Genomic DNA, 13,776 nt, shown 5'->3' with positions numbered 1-13,776 from the left:
GAATTTCCCCTCTGGGGATCAATAAAGGCTTATCTTATCTTATCTTATCTTATCTTATCTTATCTTATCTTATCAAGTCTTTGCGTTAAGTTTCATCCCACGGGATGTAAACCAACAGATATCCCATGTTGTTATTGTACTTTTACTTGTATAAGAGGACTACTTATAATGGAGTATTTGCACAAGGAGCTACTGAATTCTTCTTCCACCACAAACATTCAGGATAAAAAACAGCAGCAGCCGCCAGCAACACTGTCACAATGATGTGGTTAATGTTAATCTAGTGGTCTATCAGTGTGCCAGCTAACTGGCTAACTTTCCAGCTATCACAAGCACCCGATGGCACCAGCTACTGCTCATTCCTACCAATCCTCCTTTCCCACTCAGCCTTCTGTCGCCCAGCACACATGCAGGAACAACCAGTGGGCGCCGAGAATAGCACACAGCTGGCACTGCAGGGCTTACATATTTCACACTCAAGCCACCATGCTCCAAAATACTCCTGCCCATCCCGTCCCACTTCCAGCTCCGGGACCAGCGGTGGTTTCTCCCTCCCTCCCTCCCTCCCTGTCCGTCTTTGAACCGTTCTTCACCTCTGTGGCAGCGCCCTGACAAGCCGACTGCTCAGATAAGATCCATGACTACACTCAGGAGAATTTAACAGAAAAGAGATGTGTAGTAAAAACACGAGCGAGGAGGAACCCTGTCTTCCTGTTCCCAGTCCGGACCCTGCCCTTTCTCTGTCAGTGGATAACAACGCTGGTTCACAAAACGTTTTGTTATGGCGGCAAACTGCGTGAGGAAGCCGCATGTCTGTGTCAATGCCATGTTCACACAGGTGGGCCGCTGCCGGGTTGAGTCCTATTGCGATGACAAGAGATTCCCACAGCAGTGACATGGGCAGATTAGTGGGAGGCGCCACACACAGACTCAAGGTGAAGCCAGTTCTAGCTGTCAAAATTGCAAGCAAGCAGAGCCAAAAGCACAGGTTGGGCATAGGGGGTGGACTGTTGAGTGAGAAGCAACCAGATGGAGCTGCGCCGTAGGGCACGCAGCAGAAGACTGGGTGGTGGGGTGATGCCTTGGAAACCTCGACTGATCCCCTGCTTGTGTAAGAGGACGCCGCCACGGCTTCAATGTCATCCTCAGACATCTCAATATAAACAACACTTTGATAATGTCACTGTCAAGAACCAGCGGCTCACATCGTGCGCCTGGTCTGGTTTAATTCAATTCAGTTTATTTATATAGCGCTCAATCATGACAGACGTTATATCGATGCACTTTTCATATAGAGCAGCTCTAGATATACACTCAATAATATTATTCACAATTATTATTTATTCATAGTACATTTACTACAACTGTTTTATCACATATTCCTGCTTTAAAGGACAAATGTCTGCTGATAATCTATGTTCTTCTTATGGTCAACAAATAATAAGACCATGAACAACAATAAATTGATCCTGCTAACATCAAGTACATGTGTAACTTATTCCTCCGTGGCTCAGACCTCCACTGTGGTTCAATAACACATCAATGAGCCACACCACTGACTAGAGCCAATCTTCTGTACAATGTACATACGTATATAAATCCGCAGCTGAAAATAGTCCCCAAGATAATTCACTTTTTCTCCCTGTTTGTGATAAATTCTTGGATAAGAAACTCTAGGCCTTTATTAACTATTATTTTTAACTGTTAAGTTTCTCAGTCACACAATAATCTAACATACATGTGTTTAAAATGCTATTATTAACACAAATTAAAGTATTGTGCTCGAAACATTTAAGAGTTGACAAATGTACCTGTCAATTAATAATACTGAGAAAGAAAAATAAGTCCTCGCAGCACAACACCAACAAATGGGCAATATATCAGACAGAACTAGCGGTGATTAATTGTTCAGTTTAGACTTAAGATACGAGAACTTTAGCGTCTTTTGTTAAATAATTAAAGTTTTTAATAAGGAAAAAGTTTAGATTTATCAAAGTAAGACGGTGAAGATAATATTGTTGTGGCTCCTACACTGAGGTATCGTAGTGGCGCTGGCGTCCAAGCGGTACCCGGCCTTGTACAAACTCCAGCTTGACCGATTCTTTGGCTCAGCAGATCACGACACGCACTTCATCGCACCCCTGCCTCTTCCTCATCCCCCAGCATCCTCGCCGCGCACCGCCATTAATAACGAGGAAACGCAAACAGTCTATATTAAAAAGGCACCATCCCTGATTACCTGCTTCTTCTTACAAGGCACGGCCACTCACCTGCCATAAATCAAGACACTGCTGTTAATGGTATTCCCTCTGCCTCATCTCTTAGCACTTTATTTCCATGCCAGACAGCGGCATCATTATTATTATACATGCAAGAGATCTCTATTGGAATACAGTTTGGCTAATGAGCACCTCTTAGTTGATCACATTAGACCTGCACTTGAGGACACTTAATTACCAGTGTTGCATTCGCTGTCGAGGGGACACAGGAAGTCCTTTAATTAAGGTCTCTGCATCCTACCTATGTTTGTACAAGCGTGCGTCCTTGGGATATGTGATGCATTCTCATATAAAGGCGATAAAACATGCAGGGGGTGTGTGTGTGTGTGTGTGTGTGTGCATGTGAGCGTGGGTGGAGGATTTAGTGTGTGCATGTGTGTTGCATTTGTGATACATATGTTTGTGTGAGCATGTGGGTGTTTATTTTTTTCCCCTCTCTCCGTGTTGTTGGTGTTTGTGAATGTGTGTGTGTGTAATATGATGGGTGTTTGAAGTTTGTCTCCCGAGTCTGGGATGGTTTTCAGTGTTTACAATGCACACACAAACACACAAACGCACGCACACACACACAGGCGCACACACTGAGGCTTCCTGTGTCGTGAGGCTCTTTACTGTCTCTCTCCTTGCATTTCATATTCAGGCTCAGGGACACTGGCTCGAGTCAGTGTCAGAAGAAACCTGCCCAGTCCACAGAAAGATGACTGTTTTCTCTCTCCCTCTCTCTCTCTCTCTCTCTCTCTCTCATTACATTCCTCCCCCCCTTTAATTTTCTCCCTCGCTCTCTGTCTCACTCCTTCACTCTCAGCTTCTCTCTCTCTCTCTCAAATAGGCTGAGGCTAGCAGTCAGGAAATGCACATCAGTCATAATACTTTCCTAAAATGAAAACAGATTCCGCTGCAGACCTTCAGTCGCTCTCTCTCTCTCGCTGAAAACATTCCTCTGTTTCTCCTCTCGTCCTCCACCCTTCCCTCCTCTTAGCTCACCAGCTCGGATCCTTCTCTCTCCCGCTGTACAAGGGTCTCGTTTGCTCTCTGTCACAGGCGGATGATCAGCCGGCAGACGAGACAGTTGTTTTGTGGGTTGTGTGTGTGTGTGTGATCGCGGCGATCGCGAGTGTGTGACATTGATCCGCTGCGCCCCCATAAAGTCCCACAGTACAGGGCACTCACGCTTTCTAAGGTACTTTTTTATTGATGCCGGTTGCTATAACAGGCAGTAAATCAGTGTGAGGGACGAGGTTAGTGCATGTTGGAATGCTGTTTAACAGGCTGTCAGACCAGAGCGCTCACTGGTTAGCCACAAGACCTTTATGTAAGCTAATATGACCTGGAGGGAAAGGTTAAGAAATATCCCACCTTAGCGGTTACATTCATGTCTTTTTGGCTTGGAGCTAATAATATTATCATTGTGTATGTTACGGATTGATTGATCCATTTTGTAGTCTATAAAATGGCAGAAAATAGGGCAGGGGAATGTACTGATAACACATCGTTATCATGATACGAGATTGTATAACTTTTCAAAGCAGTTGCACTAGTGCGCCTGACTTTTTCATTCAGGTGCACCAGGTCATAATTTGGGTGCACCTGATTATACACTGAATATTCATTTGTAAAGGGGAATAAAGGTGCAAACGCATCTGTTTCTTCATTAAATCAAAGAAAGTGAGATAACATCACATGTTTAAATATAAACTAAATGACTATAACGAGTTTTCGGGCACACTGGTGCAAACCAGCCGCACTTTTTTGGGAGCATGTGCAACCAAAATAGTCACACCCTGGAGCCCTGATATCTTAGATGTTGGATATTGTTATATCGTGATATAGCATAAGTGTGTCCTTTCCTGGTTTTAAGCACTGTATTACAGTTTGTTTGTGCTGCACATGGGACACATGCTCTACCAATGGAGCTACTGGGGCAACCCCCACAGTGTTTTTTTGAGGCCGTATCACCCAGCCCGAGCAGAAAATTGTGAAAAATACCCATCTCAGCTTCCTGGAGACAAAGCTGACATCTGAAACTTGCTGGAAAAACTAGCAGAACCTCCAAAAGGTATTTCATTAAAATAACAACACAGACAAAAGCAGGAAATCCTCATATTTGATGAGCTGGAAATCTCCAATTATTTACACATTATCAAAATTGCTGTCTAGTAATTCTCTGTGATTAACTAAACAATTCATCAGCAGATAGTTGCAGCACTGAACGATAGGTCAAATGCATAACGGAGCAGGATTTCTCGGCGTCTTCTTTGGCTGGATCAATACTCGCACCTGATGAGACTCGCTCACTTTCACTTCTTCTCGAGCTTATCACGCAGCCATGTCTCAGTTTCAACAGCAGGATACAATCTGCATGCCTCTGTCTGTCTCTTTGTCTCAGTCCCACCCTCTAACCGGGATACTCGGTATGTCATTGCTGTTTTGTTCTGTCTCGGACTTCCCTGTAGGAGCCCTGCCAGTGAGCAACCGCTGTGGCACCAGCCAGTCATAAATATTCTCAACAAGCCGGCTGATGGATGGTCTCTTTACCCGCTTCAGTTTGAAAGGGATGTTCACACAGGGCCCGCACGATGGCCAACAACGCCACGGCAGAGTGAATGAAAGCCTTTTCCGCGAGGGAATAACCTCGACCGAGAAGCTGACGGGGACGTAATCACTGTTTTCGACTGCTGCTTGTCAGACTGAGTGAATTTAAGACGTGTGATACTGGAGCGCCGGTGCGTTTGTTTTCGGCGTCAGTGAATTCAAACAAGATGCTTTTGAACGGCTTAAGATATTATTTTGAATCCCTTCTTCTCCCTGCTCGCTCCCTTTGCAGTCACAGAACTACACGAGAAGGAAAAGCTACCAGAGCTTTGTTTGAAATTTCAGAGATTTACGCAACAACTACAAAGTTTGTTTCTCCTCTCTGGCGAACAAAAAAACAATTGAAACTCAAAGCATGTGGCGTGTGTAGTGAAACAGTGGCCATCCAGCATGATCACCTAAAAAGCCCTTAGGACCCCTATGCTGTTGTGGTTCTCAGCAGCCCTATGCCTGAGCTCAGGCTACTGCATGCCTTTCCACTTGGCTGCCTGTTGTAGTAGGACAGTTAACTCGCTGATTGCAGGATGAAAACTGTGAAAACACACACGGCTCACATCTCCTCCACCCTCGAAAACCAGCGCAGAGATGACACCGCCCGTGGAGTCAAAAACCCCTTTATTTTCACACGAACTGAGTGTGAAAGTGTTGCTTCCGCTGCCTGTGTGCTTGATTCACGCTGTCTGTCAAAATCTTAACAACCTTCCCTAATCTTCAGATTTACAACCTCGCGAGCCACTTTTGTGAATCAACAACAACACGTGAGGGGATCGTTCGCTGACGATATCTGGCTTTAGAAATATCATGAGAGCTATGTAGTTTTGGGGAAGAGATCTTAACCAGAAGAGAAAGATCTTCACTGACTAAGCAAAAAAAATAAATAAACAAACTCTCTTTGTTTTCATGACTGAATAAACTGAATAAACAAACTGACCTTAAAGAACAACACAGTTTCAAACTGTTTTACTTTGTTTATATGTGGCGGACCCTGCCACCCTTCTAGCTTCAAACATGATTTTCCTCTGAGAACAGCTTGTTTATTCAGTTAAGGAACAAATATATATTTCTGAGTTTGTATTATTACCTCATTAATATTGTGAATATTACCTTTCTGGGTTTGACTTTCTTCTCCAAAACTACACAGTGTTCCTTTAAAGGACAACACAGTTTCATACTGTTTGACTTTGTTTATATTTGGCGGACCCTGCCACCTTTGTAGCTTCAAACAGTGTTCTGGGACCTTATTTTCCTCTGGGAACAGCCTGTTTATTCAGTTATGGAAAAGATTCATACTTCTGAGTTTGTATCATAACCTCATTAAGATTGTTAATATAAAAAAATCTGTTGAATTTCTTCTCCAAAACGACACAGCATTCCTTTAAAGGACAACACAGTTTCACACTGTTTCACTTTGTTTATATGTGGCGGACCCCGCCACCTTTCTATCTTTCGAACATGATTTTTCTCTGACAACAGCTTGTTTACTCTGTCGTGGGACAAAAACAAATGATAATCTGAGTTTGCATCAGTACCTCATTAATATTGTAAACACTCAAATTCTGAGTTCCTAAAAAACGACACAGTGGCCCTTTAACAGAGGGGTTACAGCAGTACGCCTTCTTTCCAAGTTAGTTGCTTGGCAATGCAACAGAGTTCCAGCTACATTTCCAGAGAAATGATTATTTAAAAGGGGAGGAGGATCATGGCCAGAAAGCAGACTGTGTTTATCTATTGTTTATCTGCTGAACCCGAGCAGGCAAAACTGCAAACGGACGCCAAAATAAGCGGTCGGATTGTTTTAGTAGCGTTTGCAAATTGCGTTTTAAGCGTTTTTAAGTGGAGTTATTCGTCTTGGATCGTGTTGGTCTAAGCCTCTGGGCTGAGATGTCTTATTATAACAGGCTCAGAGGTGGAACACGGTGCCTTTTACCCTCGGTAATGATTACCTAATAACAACATCAGCAATTGGTTCACCTTTGCACGGCAGACACACAGTTACGCGTGCCTCCCACTTGTCTTATGACTTGTCGATCGCCACTGGCTCGTGCGTGTGTGTGTGTGTGTGTGTGTGTGTGTGTGTGTGTGTGTGTGTGTGTGTGTGTGTGAACAGATGCATGATTTATTGATACTGTACCAGAGAGAAGATGTTGGAGTGGCAGTCCTCAAGGCTTGCCCCGTTAGCCACCCAATTCGCTGTTGTAGTCATAATCGTCCGCCGTTGGGGTCGTCAGCGCTGGGCATGTCGAAATCCTACATCGGTATCAAAACACCGAGCAGGGCTGACAAATCGAGCACGGCTTTAGGTCCAGATAATAGAGGAATGGGCGTATTCAGAAAGAAGTGCAGAACGCATCCATATAAAAGCCCTCCCCGTCACACAGCGGGATATAGTGTTGTAATGTAAATCCGAAGCGTGTGCGTGGATCAAAACATGGTTACAATCCAGGTCAGGCAGATCCCAAATGTGATCATTGTCAAAGGCGGAGAGCAGAGAAGCGTATCCATTTCAATCCACAGCGCGCACACACACAGGAAGATCAGCCTGTTTCCATATCAGTCTTTTCCGCTGATAGTTTCATCATTAAATGAGCATAATCCATCTGGAGACCCCCCCACCGCCACCCCTCCCTCCCTCCAGAAATAAATAAATAAATAAATGTACCGAAGAGTCCAAACTTCCTCCAGATATATCACACGCTTCTGCAAAAAACAATTAAAGCCGAGGCATTTTTAACATGCAGGGGATCCGATTCCGTCTGCTCCACAAGCTGATGCACCACTTGTGATAGTTTTCGAGAATTGCATGAGCTATTTATAGCCGTCTTTCTTACCACAACCGTTCCTCTCTCACAATGTAACCCCGCTCTGCCTCGCGCAAACAGGAATGTTTAATCCCTCTGTTGCTCTTGAATTAAAAAAAAAAAAAAAAAAAAAAAAAACGCACCGCGGACGAGGCGAGACGGAGACGAGACGCGACGAGACGAGGGGTCGCTGAGAGGGGAAAAAGAAAAAGAAAAAAGCCCCCCCGCACCCTGGTTGATCCTCCGTGGCAGGGTGGACAACAACAACACAAAAAAGAAAGAAAGAAGGAAAGAAAGAGAGAAAGAAAGTGGAGCGGGTTCCCAGCAGAAAAGCCCCGAATCAGGAGTCAACAGCGTTCAGACAAGAAGAACTATTCTTACGACTCCGCCACCAGGAAAACGACAAGCAGGCTTCTGTAGAGGAGGCTAGAAAAAATCCTTCCTTCCTTTCAGTTTGATATCATTACGAAACGTCCTCTCGCCGACCACAACAGCCTCACACACACACACACACAGACACACACACACAGAGAGAGAGAGAGAAATATATATCAGATTTCTTCAAACGCACAAAGTGACAGTCCTCGTCTGGTGATGTTGCACGCTGCAGATTTTTTTTTTTCTCTTCTGCTCCTCCTTCTCCTTCTTCTTCTTCCTCGACAAAATGATGGTTTGATTATTGAATTAAATCCTCCGACATGTGCACCGCGGCTTCCTCGGCAGCGACCTCCTTCCTCATTGTGCGTGTTATTATATTGGTAAATAAGTGTGCGCGTAGGCTGCCCGTGTCATTCTCACCCTCTGTGTCTGTTTGCTCTACGCGAAGCGCCGCTGAAGCATTTTCTCTCTCTCTCTCTCTCTCGCTCTCTCTCTCTCCCTCTCTCGCTCTCCCCCTCGCGCACGATCGTCCAGCCCACCACGCATTGTAATGTAATGGCGGTCGGAAGCGTACTACCGAGACTCGCCTTCCCATTTGGCCAAGTTTGCGCTCACGTGATCAAAGTCTGGGATTACAGTACTGTTTAGTATCGTTGGATATGAGAGTGGATGCGGCGCTGGAGACGCCGTGCCTGTCGTGCGCTGCTGACAGCCTTCATTGTTGCACACTTCTGTTTTTAAAAAAAAAAAAAAAAAAAGAAACGCTGTTTCTGGTCCTCCGTCCGTCAAAGTGCTCTAATATGATTTTACACGGTGTCCTTTTTCTTTTTTTTTTTTTTTTCCATGGCTGTGTGGTGTCTTTCTGTTACATAATGTAACAGTGTTCTCACAACAGAGGATGTGACAGAATAGAGGTCAGAGTGACTTACTCAGCTCATACTGTGTTTCATAAGAGCCATCTATGTAGGTTAGTCTTACACTCACCAAATTCATTACATCATTCAGAGCACTCGGAGCACTTGGTGGTCTTTATTATTTTGGAAATTATTTCACCGATGAAGAAAAATGAGTCAAATCATGCTTTGTTCGCAGTCATCCAAATTTGGATATATACAGGGCCGTAGACAACATTTTAGCGGTACTGAGGGCTTGACGACGTGAAGTCCCCCCGAGACACCAAAACATTTTTTCATATCATATTTATTGGGCTACCTGTTCAAATTTTAGGGATCTATTTGCAAAATTGGAAGATAATATTCAATATTATGTTTTCATTAGTGTATGTACAAACTAAGAATTGAGTTTTTCTTACCTTAGAATGAATCCTAGAGGGCGTCTAAAGGACGTTACATTAAAATCTGGACACATCCTTGGAGGTGGAGCCCCATTCATTCCTGAAGCTGCTCAGTGGCACATGAAGCAAAAACGGATCGACTTTCTGGCTTTAAAATTACCTGGAGCTTCCTTATTGTGCAGCCCACTGATTTCTTTATTTATTAAGTTTGTAGGCCAAAAGTAAGAAGATTTCAAATCAAAAAGTCTGGAAAAAACATTCGAATCAGCTTCAGAAAATGTATGTGTGAGGTCTTCACTGTAGAACATAAGCCCCATCCAAAGGTTGCTAAATCCCCTGACGGAAGGGCTCCACAGCAGGTGATTAAAACTGCCCAGAAGATCTACAAAGTATCAGTGATATCGGTGAAGTGAGGTGTCTGCAAAGATACTAAAAGACAGCAGCCACCCCAGCCACAGCCTGTTCACCCTGCTACGATCTGCCGAAAGATACAGATGTATCCGCTGACGTACCACCAGAGTGCAGCTTCCTTCCTCAGACCGTGAGACAACTGACTTCATCTTTAAGACGGTTAATTCATAAGTTTGTGTGGGTTTTTTTGTTGTTGTTTTTTTTCTGTACAGGAGTTTTGTTCTACAGTACAAACATATTATTTCACCCTTCCTACTATCCACTCATGTGCGGTGTGTTGTTGTATTTACGCAGACATATTGTTGGAGGTTTTGTTGACTCTGTCCATAACAGAGAGCTTCAGTTGTTCTCTAGGTCTGCAGGTGGTGCCCTTTGAGGCTGAAGAACAAAAGATTATTAATATAGCCACAGTTTCCTGAGGTGAACGGAAGAGGCCATCCAGGAGTCAGTGCATCAAATATTTGTGTTACTATCAATAATGTATTGGATGCTATATGCTATATGCACTATACGTTTGGATTTCTTTATCTTTGGATTTCAAAGGTCACTGGATTTGAAAACTTACACATTTTCTCACATTTGTTTGCTTGATTCTCTTTTTATCAATATTAATGCCCATCTTGTAAACCAAACTATGATACTACAGTGCAGACTTGTTTATCCGGTGTATAATTTTTAGTCATGAATAAACAAGAGAATGAATAGTCAATAGCTACAGACCTTTGCCCATGGATCCCCCTTGAGGTCTTTAAAAAGGCCGTCGGTTTATTCAGTCAATAAGCTTTTTTATCCCTCAATCACATTGTCCCTCACTGAAAAATAAAATCGTTTAACAATGAACTGAATGGCTTTTTCGTTTTGTAGCTGTAAATGTGCAATGATTTTTTTAAATGCCCACACTGTGTAAAAATTACCTCCCCCTTTATCCTATTATCAGGCTCGCTTTCCAGGGATTTATTTTGCATGTCAGTGTGACTGCGTGACGATCCAGCTGAGAAGACTGAATTAGTTACACACAGTGACAAGAGGAGTATCTCCTCCCTGACAGACTTTTTACCATTGAGTCTGTACAAACAATAACAGTGCTTTCTTAAAGTGAGATGTAGTCTGAAGAGCAGTGGAGGTAAGAAGTGTCATCAGAGTGTCAGAGCTCCTGTATCGTCTAAAGATCAGCAAGGAGAGGAAATTAAAATGAAAAAACTGTTCTTTGAACTATTTGAAATGTACAAGTTGTTGTTTAGCTAATTACTGACAACAAAGACAATGAGCAATTTGGCTGTGTCTAATGATCTGACAAGATCTGAGTGAAAAACTTCAATCCATTATAGTCAAGTAAACACGTCACATTCATTTTAAAGGAGACATCTTCAGGTTCATGATTTAATTTTTGGGTTACTACCTATATAGGTTTACATGCTTTCATGCTCAAAAACACATGAGTTATACTGTCCAGTGCAGCAGTCTCTTCTGATTGGTCAGCTCACACGCGCCTGAGCCAGCATCGCTAACAACAACAGCCGTGCTAAATCAATTTTTACGTGCCAAACTAGCCGCTAGCCATAAATTAGGCAAATGTGTAACATGGTGATGTAGTGTGATGTCACATGGAATTAAAGGCGGGACTACTGACTGACTTTATCTTATTTATTGCCATATATTTATACGTGTGTGTGTATGTATTAGTGCACAATGGGAAATGTCTTGATAAAAACGTAAACATCTTTATTCAACACTCATATTTTACCATCAACCTACCAAAAACATTTTTTTGTGCATGCATCAGGTGTTCAACATATTCAATACAGTGATATCCCTGTAGTTGTGATATCGACTGATCTTGAAATAAAATCCAGAGTACTCTTTGTCTGAGATCGAGACAAGACCAAGTAATAATGTGGTAGATCCCAAGACAAGGCAGAGACTTTCAAAAAGCCCGGTTTCGAGTACTACAATACTCCTTGCATTATCATTCTCTTACGTTAACATTAGCTGAGAGGCATAAAATGGTCATAAAATGACAATAATATTGTTTATCACAACAATTTCTGGGACAATGTAACGTAGTCACGGTGACAGGCCTTTGTTGCAGCTCTGGGAGTTTTACATGTTCTCGAACATCAAACCCAGCATCATGTGAAGTGTACACACGGATCCACAGTGGCAGTAGTTTGATTTCTGTTTCATAATTCATAGGAATTTCCAGGCTGAATGTCTACATGTAAGAGATGTAACCTCAAGTGTAAATCTAACAGAGCTATTTATAGACAACTGTATATCCCGTTTGCTGCCATACATCTCTAGAAAAGATCATCATTAAGTGACACATCCAATCCATTATGATATACAGTAAGTACACTTCTGACATTAATCACTGTGCACAGCTTTATGTATTTGAGAAAACAGCTTGCAGCTGGTACATACTGCCACAGAGAGGGAGCCTTTAGTCCAGTGATTCCTCTTCTATCTGAAAAGCAGTGAGGGAAAGATATGAATCAGATGGATGAGCGAGGGCTTAGCCTGGCAGTTATTGATCCCTTTGCTCCCGGACTGATCCAGGACTCATTTGGAGACTTTTTTCCCCCCTCTTTGTTCGATACATCCTTAAAGGCTTTCAAAAGACTCTCGCACACAGTTTGGCACACTTGGTGAGAAGCTGATGGGATGAGATGCTATCAGTTTGAATAAATCTATTTCAATATGCCACGTATTTCCCCTCATCAGGCCCCCACTGACTTTATCTGTGTGCGAGGAGAAAAGAGGCATCACTGCTCTGATTAAAGATAATGTGTTTGTCTAGACAACGTGTTTCGTTGGGGATAGTGTGTGTGTGTTTAATGTGTGGCTCTGTTAAAGTGTACAGGGATTTTTCATTTAGTCTGCCGTCATATAAACTAACAAGGTGCAGTAACCTACAAACATATAGTCGCATGAATGTATGCAGACATGTAGGGTTGCACAAGTCTTTCAGCTACACGTCAAATATATTATTTAGAGCTATTCTTTTAATAGCTCTCCTGTACATTTGTTCACTTTGTTCAAACTTTAGTTTCTCATTTTGTCACTTAAAACACATTTGTCAAGAATTGTGAGTCAGAATTGAAATTGAAAACGAACAGAAGAACCCCTAAAACTTGGCTACAAGTCTTAATATAATATTTTCACTAAACATTAATGACTAAAGCAACAATAGAAAGTTTGGGGAGAAAAACAACAGGTAATATTTACTAAAGGTGCAATATGTAATTTAATAACTAAAATGAGAATGAGATAAACAGAAAGTGAAAAATTCATAAGTATGTGTGAGGTAGCTAGTTTAGATGTCATGTCAAAGACATTTATGTACTGTGTTGCAGAGATATCCTCTGAATTTAGCATGCTAACCAGTTAGCCCCGGCCCGTCCTTTCTCGTAATGCATCATCTTTTCCCAACAAGAACACAAAATAAACAAAAGCGTTCCAGATTTGCAGAGAATTGTGTGTTCTTGTAGGGTCCCATTGCTCATAGTGAACTGGGTTGATTAAAAAAAAAATCAATAAATAAAAAGGTTTTCGGGGCCTTAAAACATTACAAATAGGTCATGATGACAAACAATGCTCATGTACTTGTTTTTCTAAATGTTTTGCATACAGCTAACTGTTGGAGGGCTCATTATTAATTTAGGACGAGCATATTGCAAGGGACTGCGCTCGCATGGACATCAGAGGCTGTTTATCATTGGCACCCAGAGAGGAATGTGTGTTTCTCTGAAGAACAAGCAGTAACCTCGCAGTATCTTCATTAGTGATTGATGGATCACCGTGCGCTAAGTTAACACACACCTAGCAGCAAATTCTCTCCATAAAATCAGATGCGAGTTTCTTCCTCTCTTTCGCGGCTCCAATACCTCTCTGGCATTTCCTGGAGCGCGGAGAGTCTGGCTGAGAAGAATAGATGGTGTGCATTATAATGAACATGGGCTGACACCGCCTCATCCATCATTCCACCCAGGAAAATTATAGCAGCGCCAGAGAGAGAGAGAGAGAG

General features: G+C 42.6%; 1 protein-coding gene across 3 annotated transcripts in view; it reads right to left on the bottom strand.

The window, feature by feature from the left end:
- Positions 1 to 7,472, bottom strand: part of LOC311249020 (mediator of RNA polymerase II transcription subunit 13-like) — an 83,934-nt gene extending 76,462 nt beyond the window's left edge. For all 3 annotated transcript variants that reach the window (XM_084339681.1, XM_084339682.1, XM_084339683.1), the window contains exon 1: positions 7,003 to 7,472. In XM_084339681.1, coding sequence (XP_084195807.1) covers positions 7,003 to 7,074 — 72 coding nt within the window. In that variant the 5' untranslated portion in view covers positions 7,075 to 7,472. The remainder of the gene's footprint in view (positions 1 to 7,002) is intronic.
- Between the last annotated feature and the right edge of the window lie 6,304 nt (positions 7,473 to 13,776).

This window comes from Pagrus pagrus (genome assembly GCF_965226575.1).
Source record: "Pagrus pagrus genome assembly, chromosome: 19".
NCBI lineage: Eukaryota > Metazoa > Chordata > Actinopteri > Spariformes > Sparidae > Pagrus > Pagrus pagrus.
This window is presented reverse-complemented; position numbering and strand designations above follow the sequence as displayed.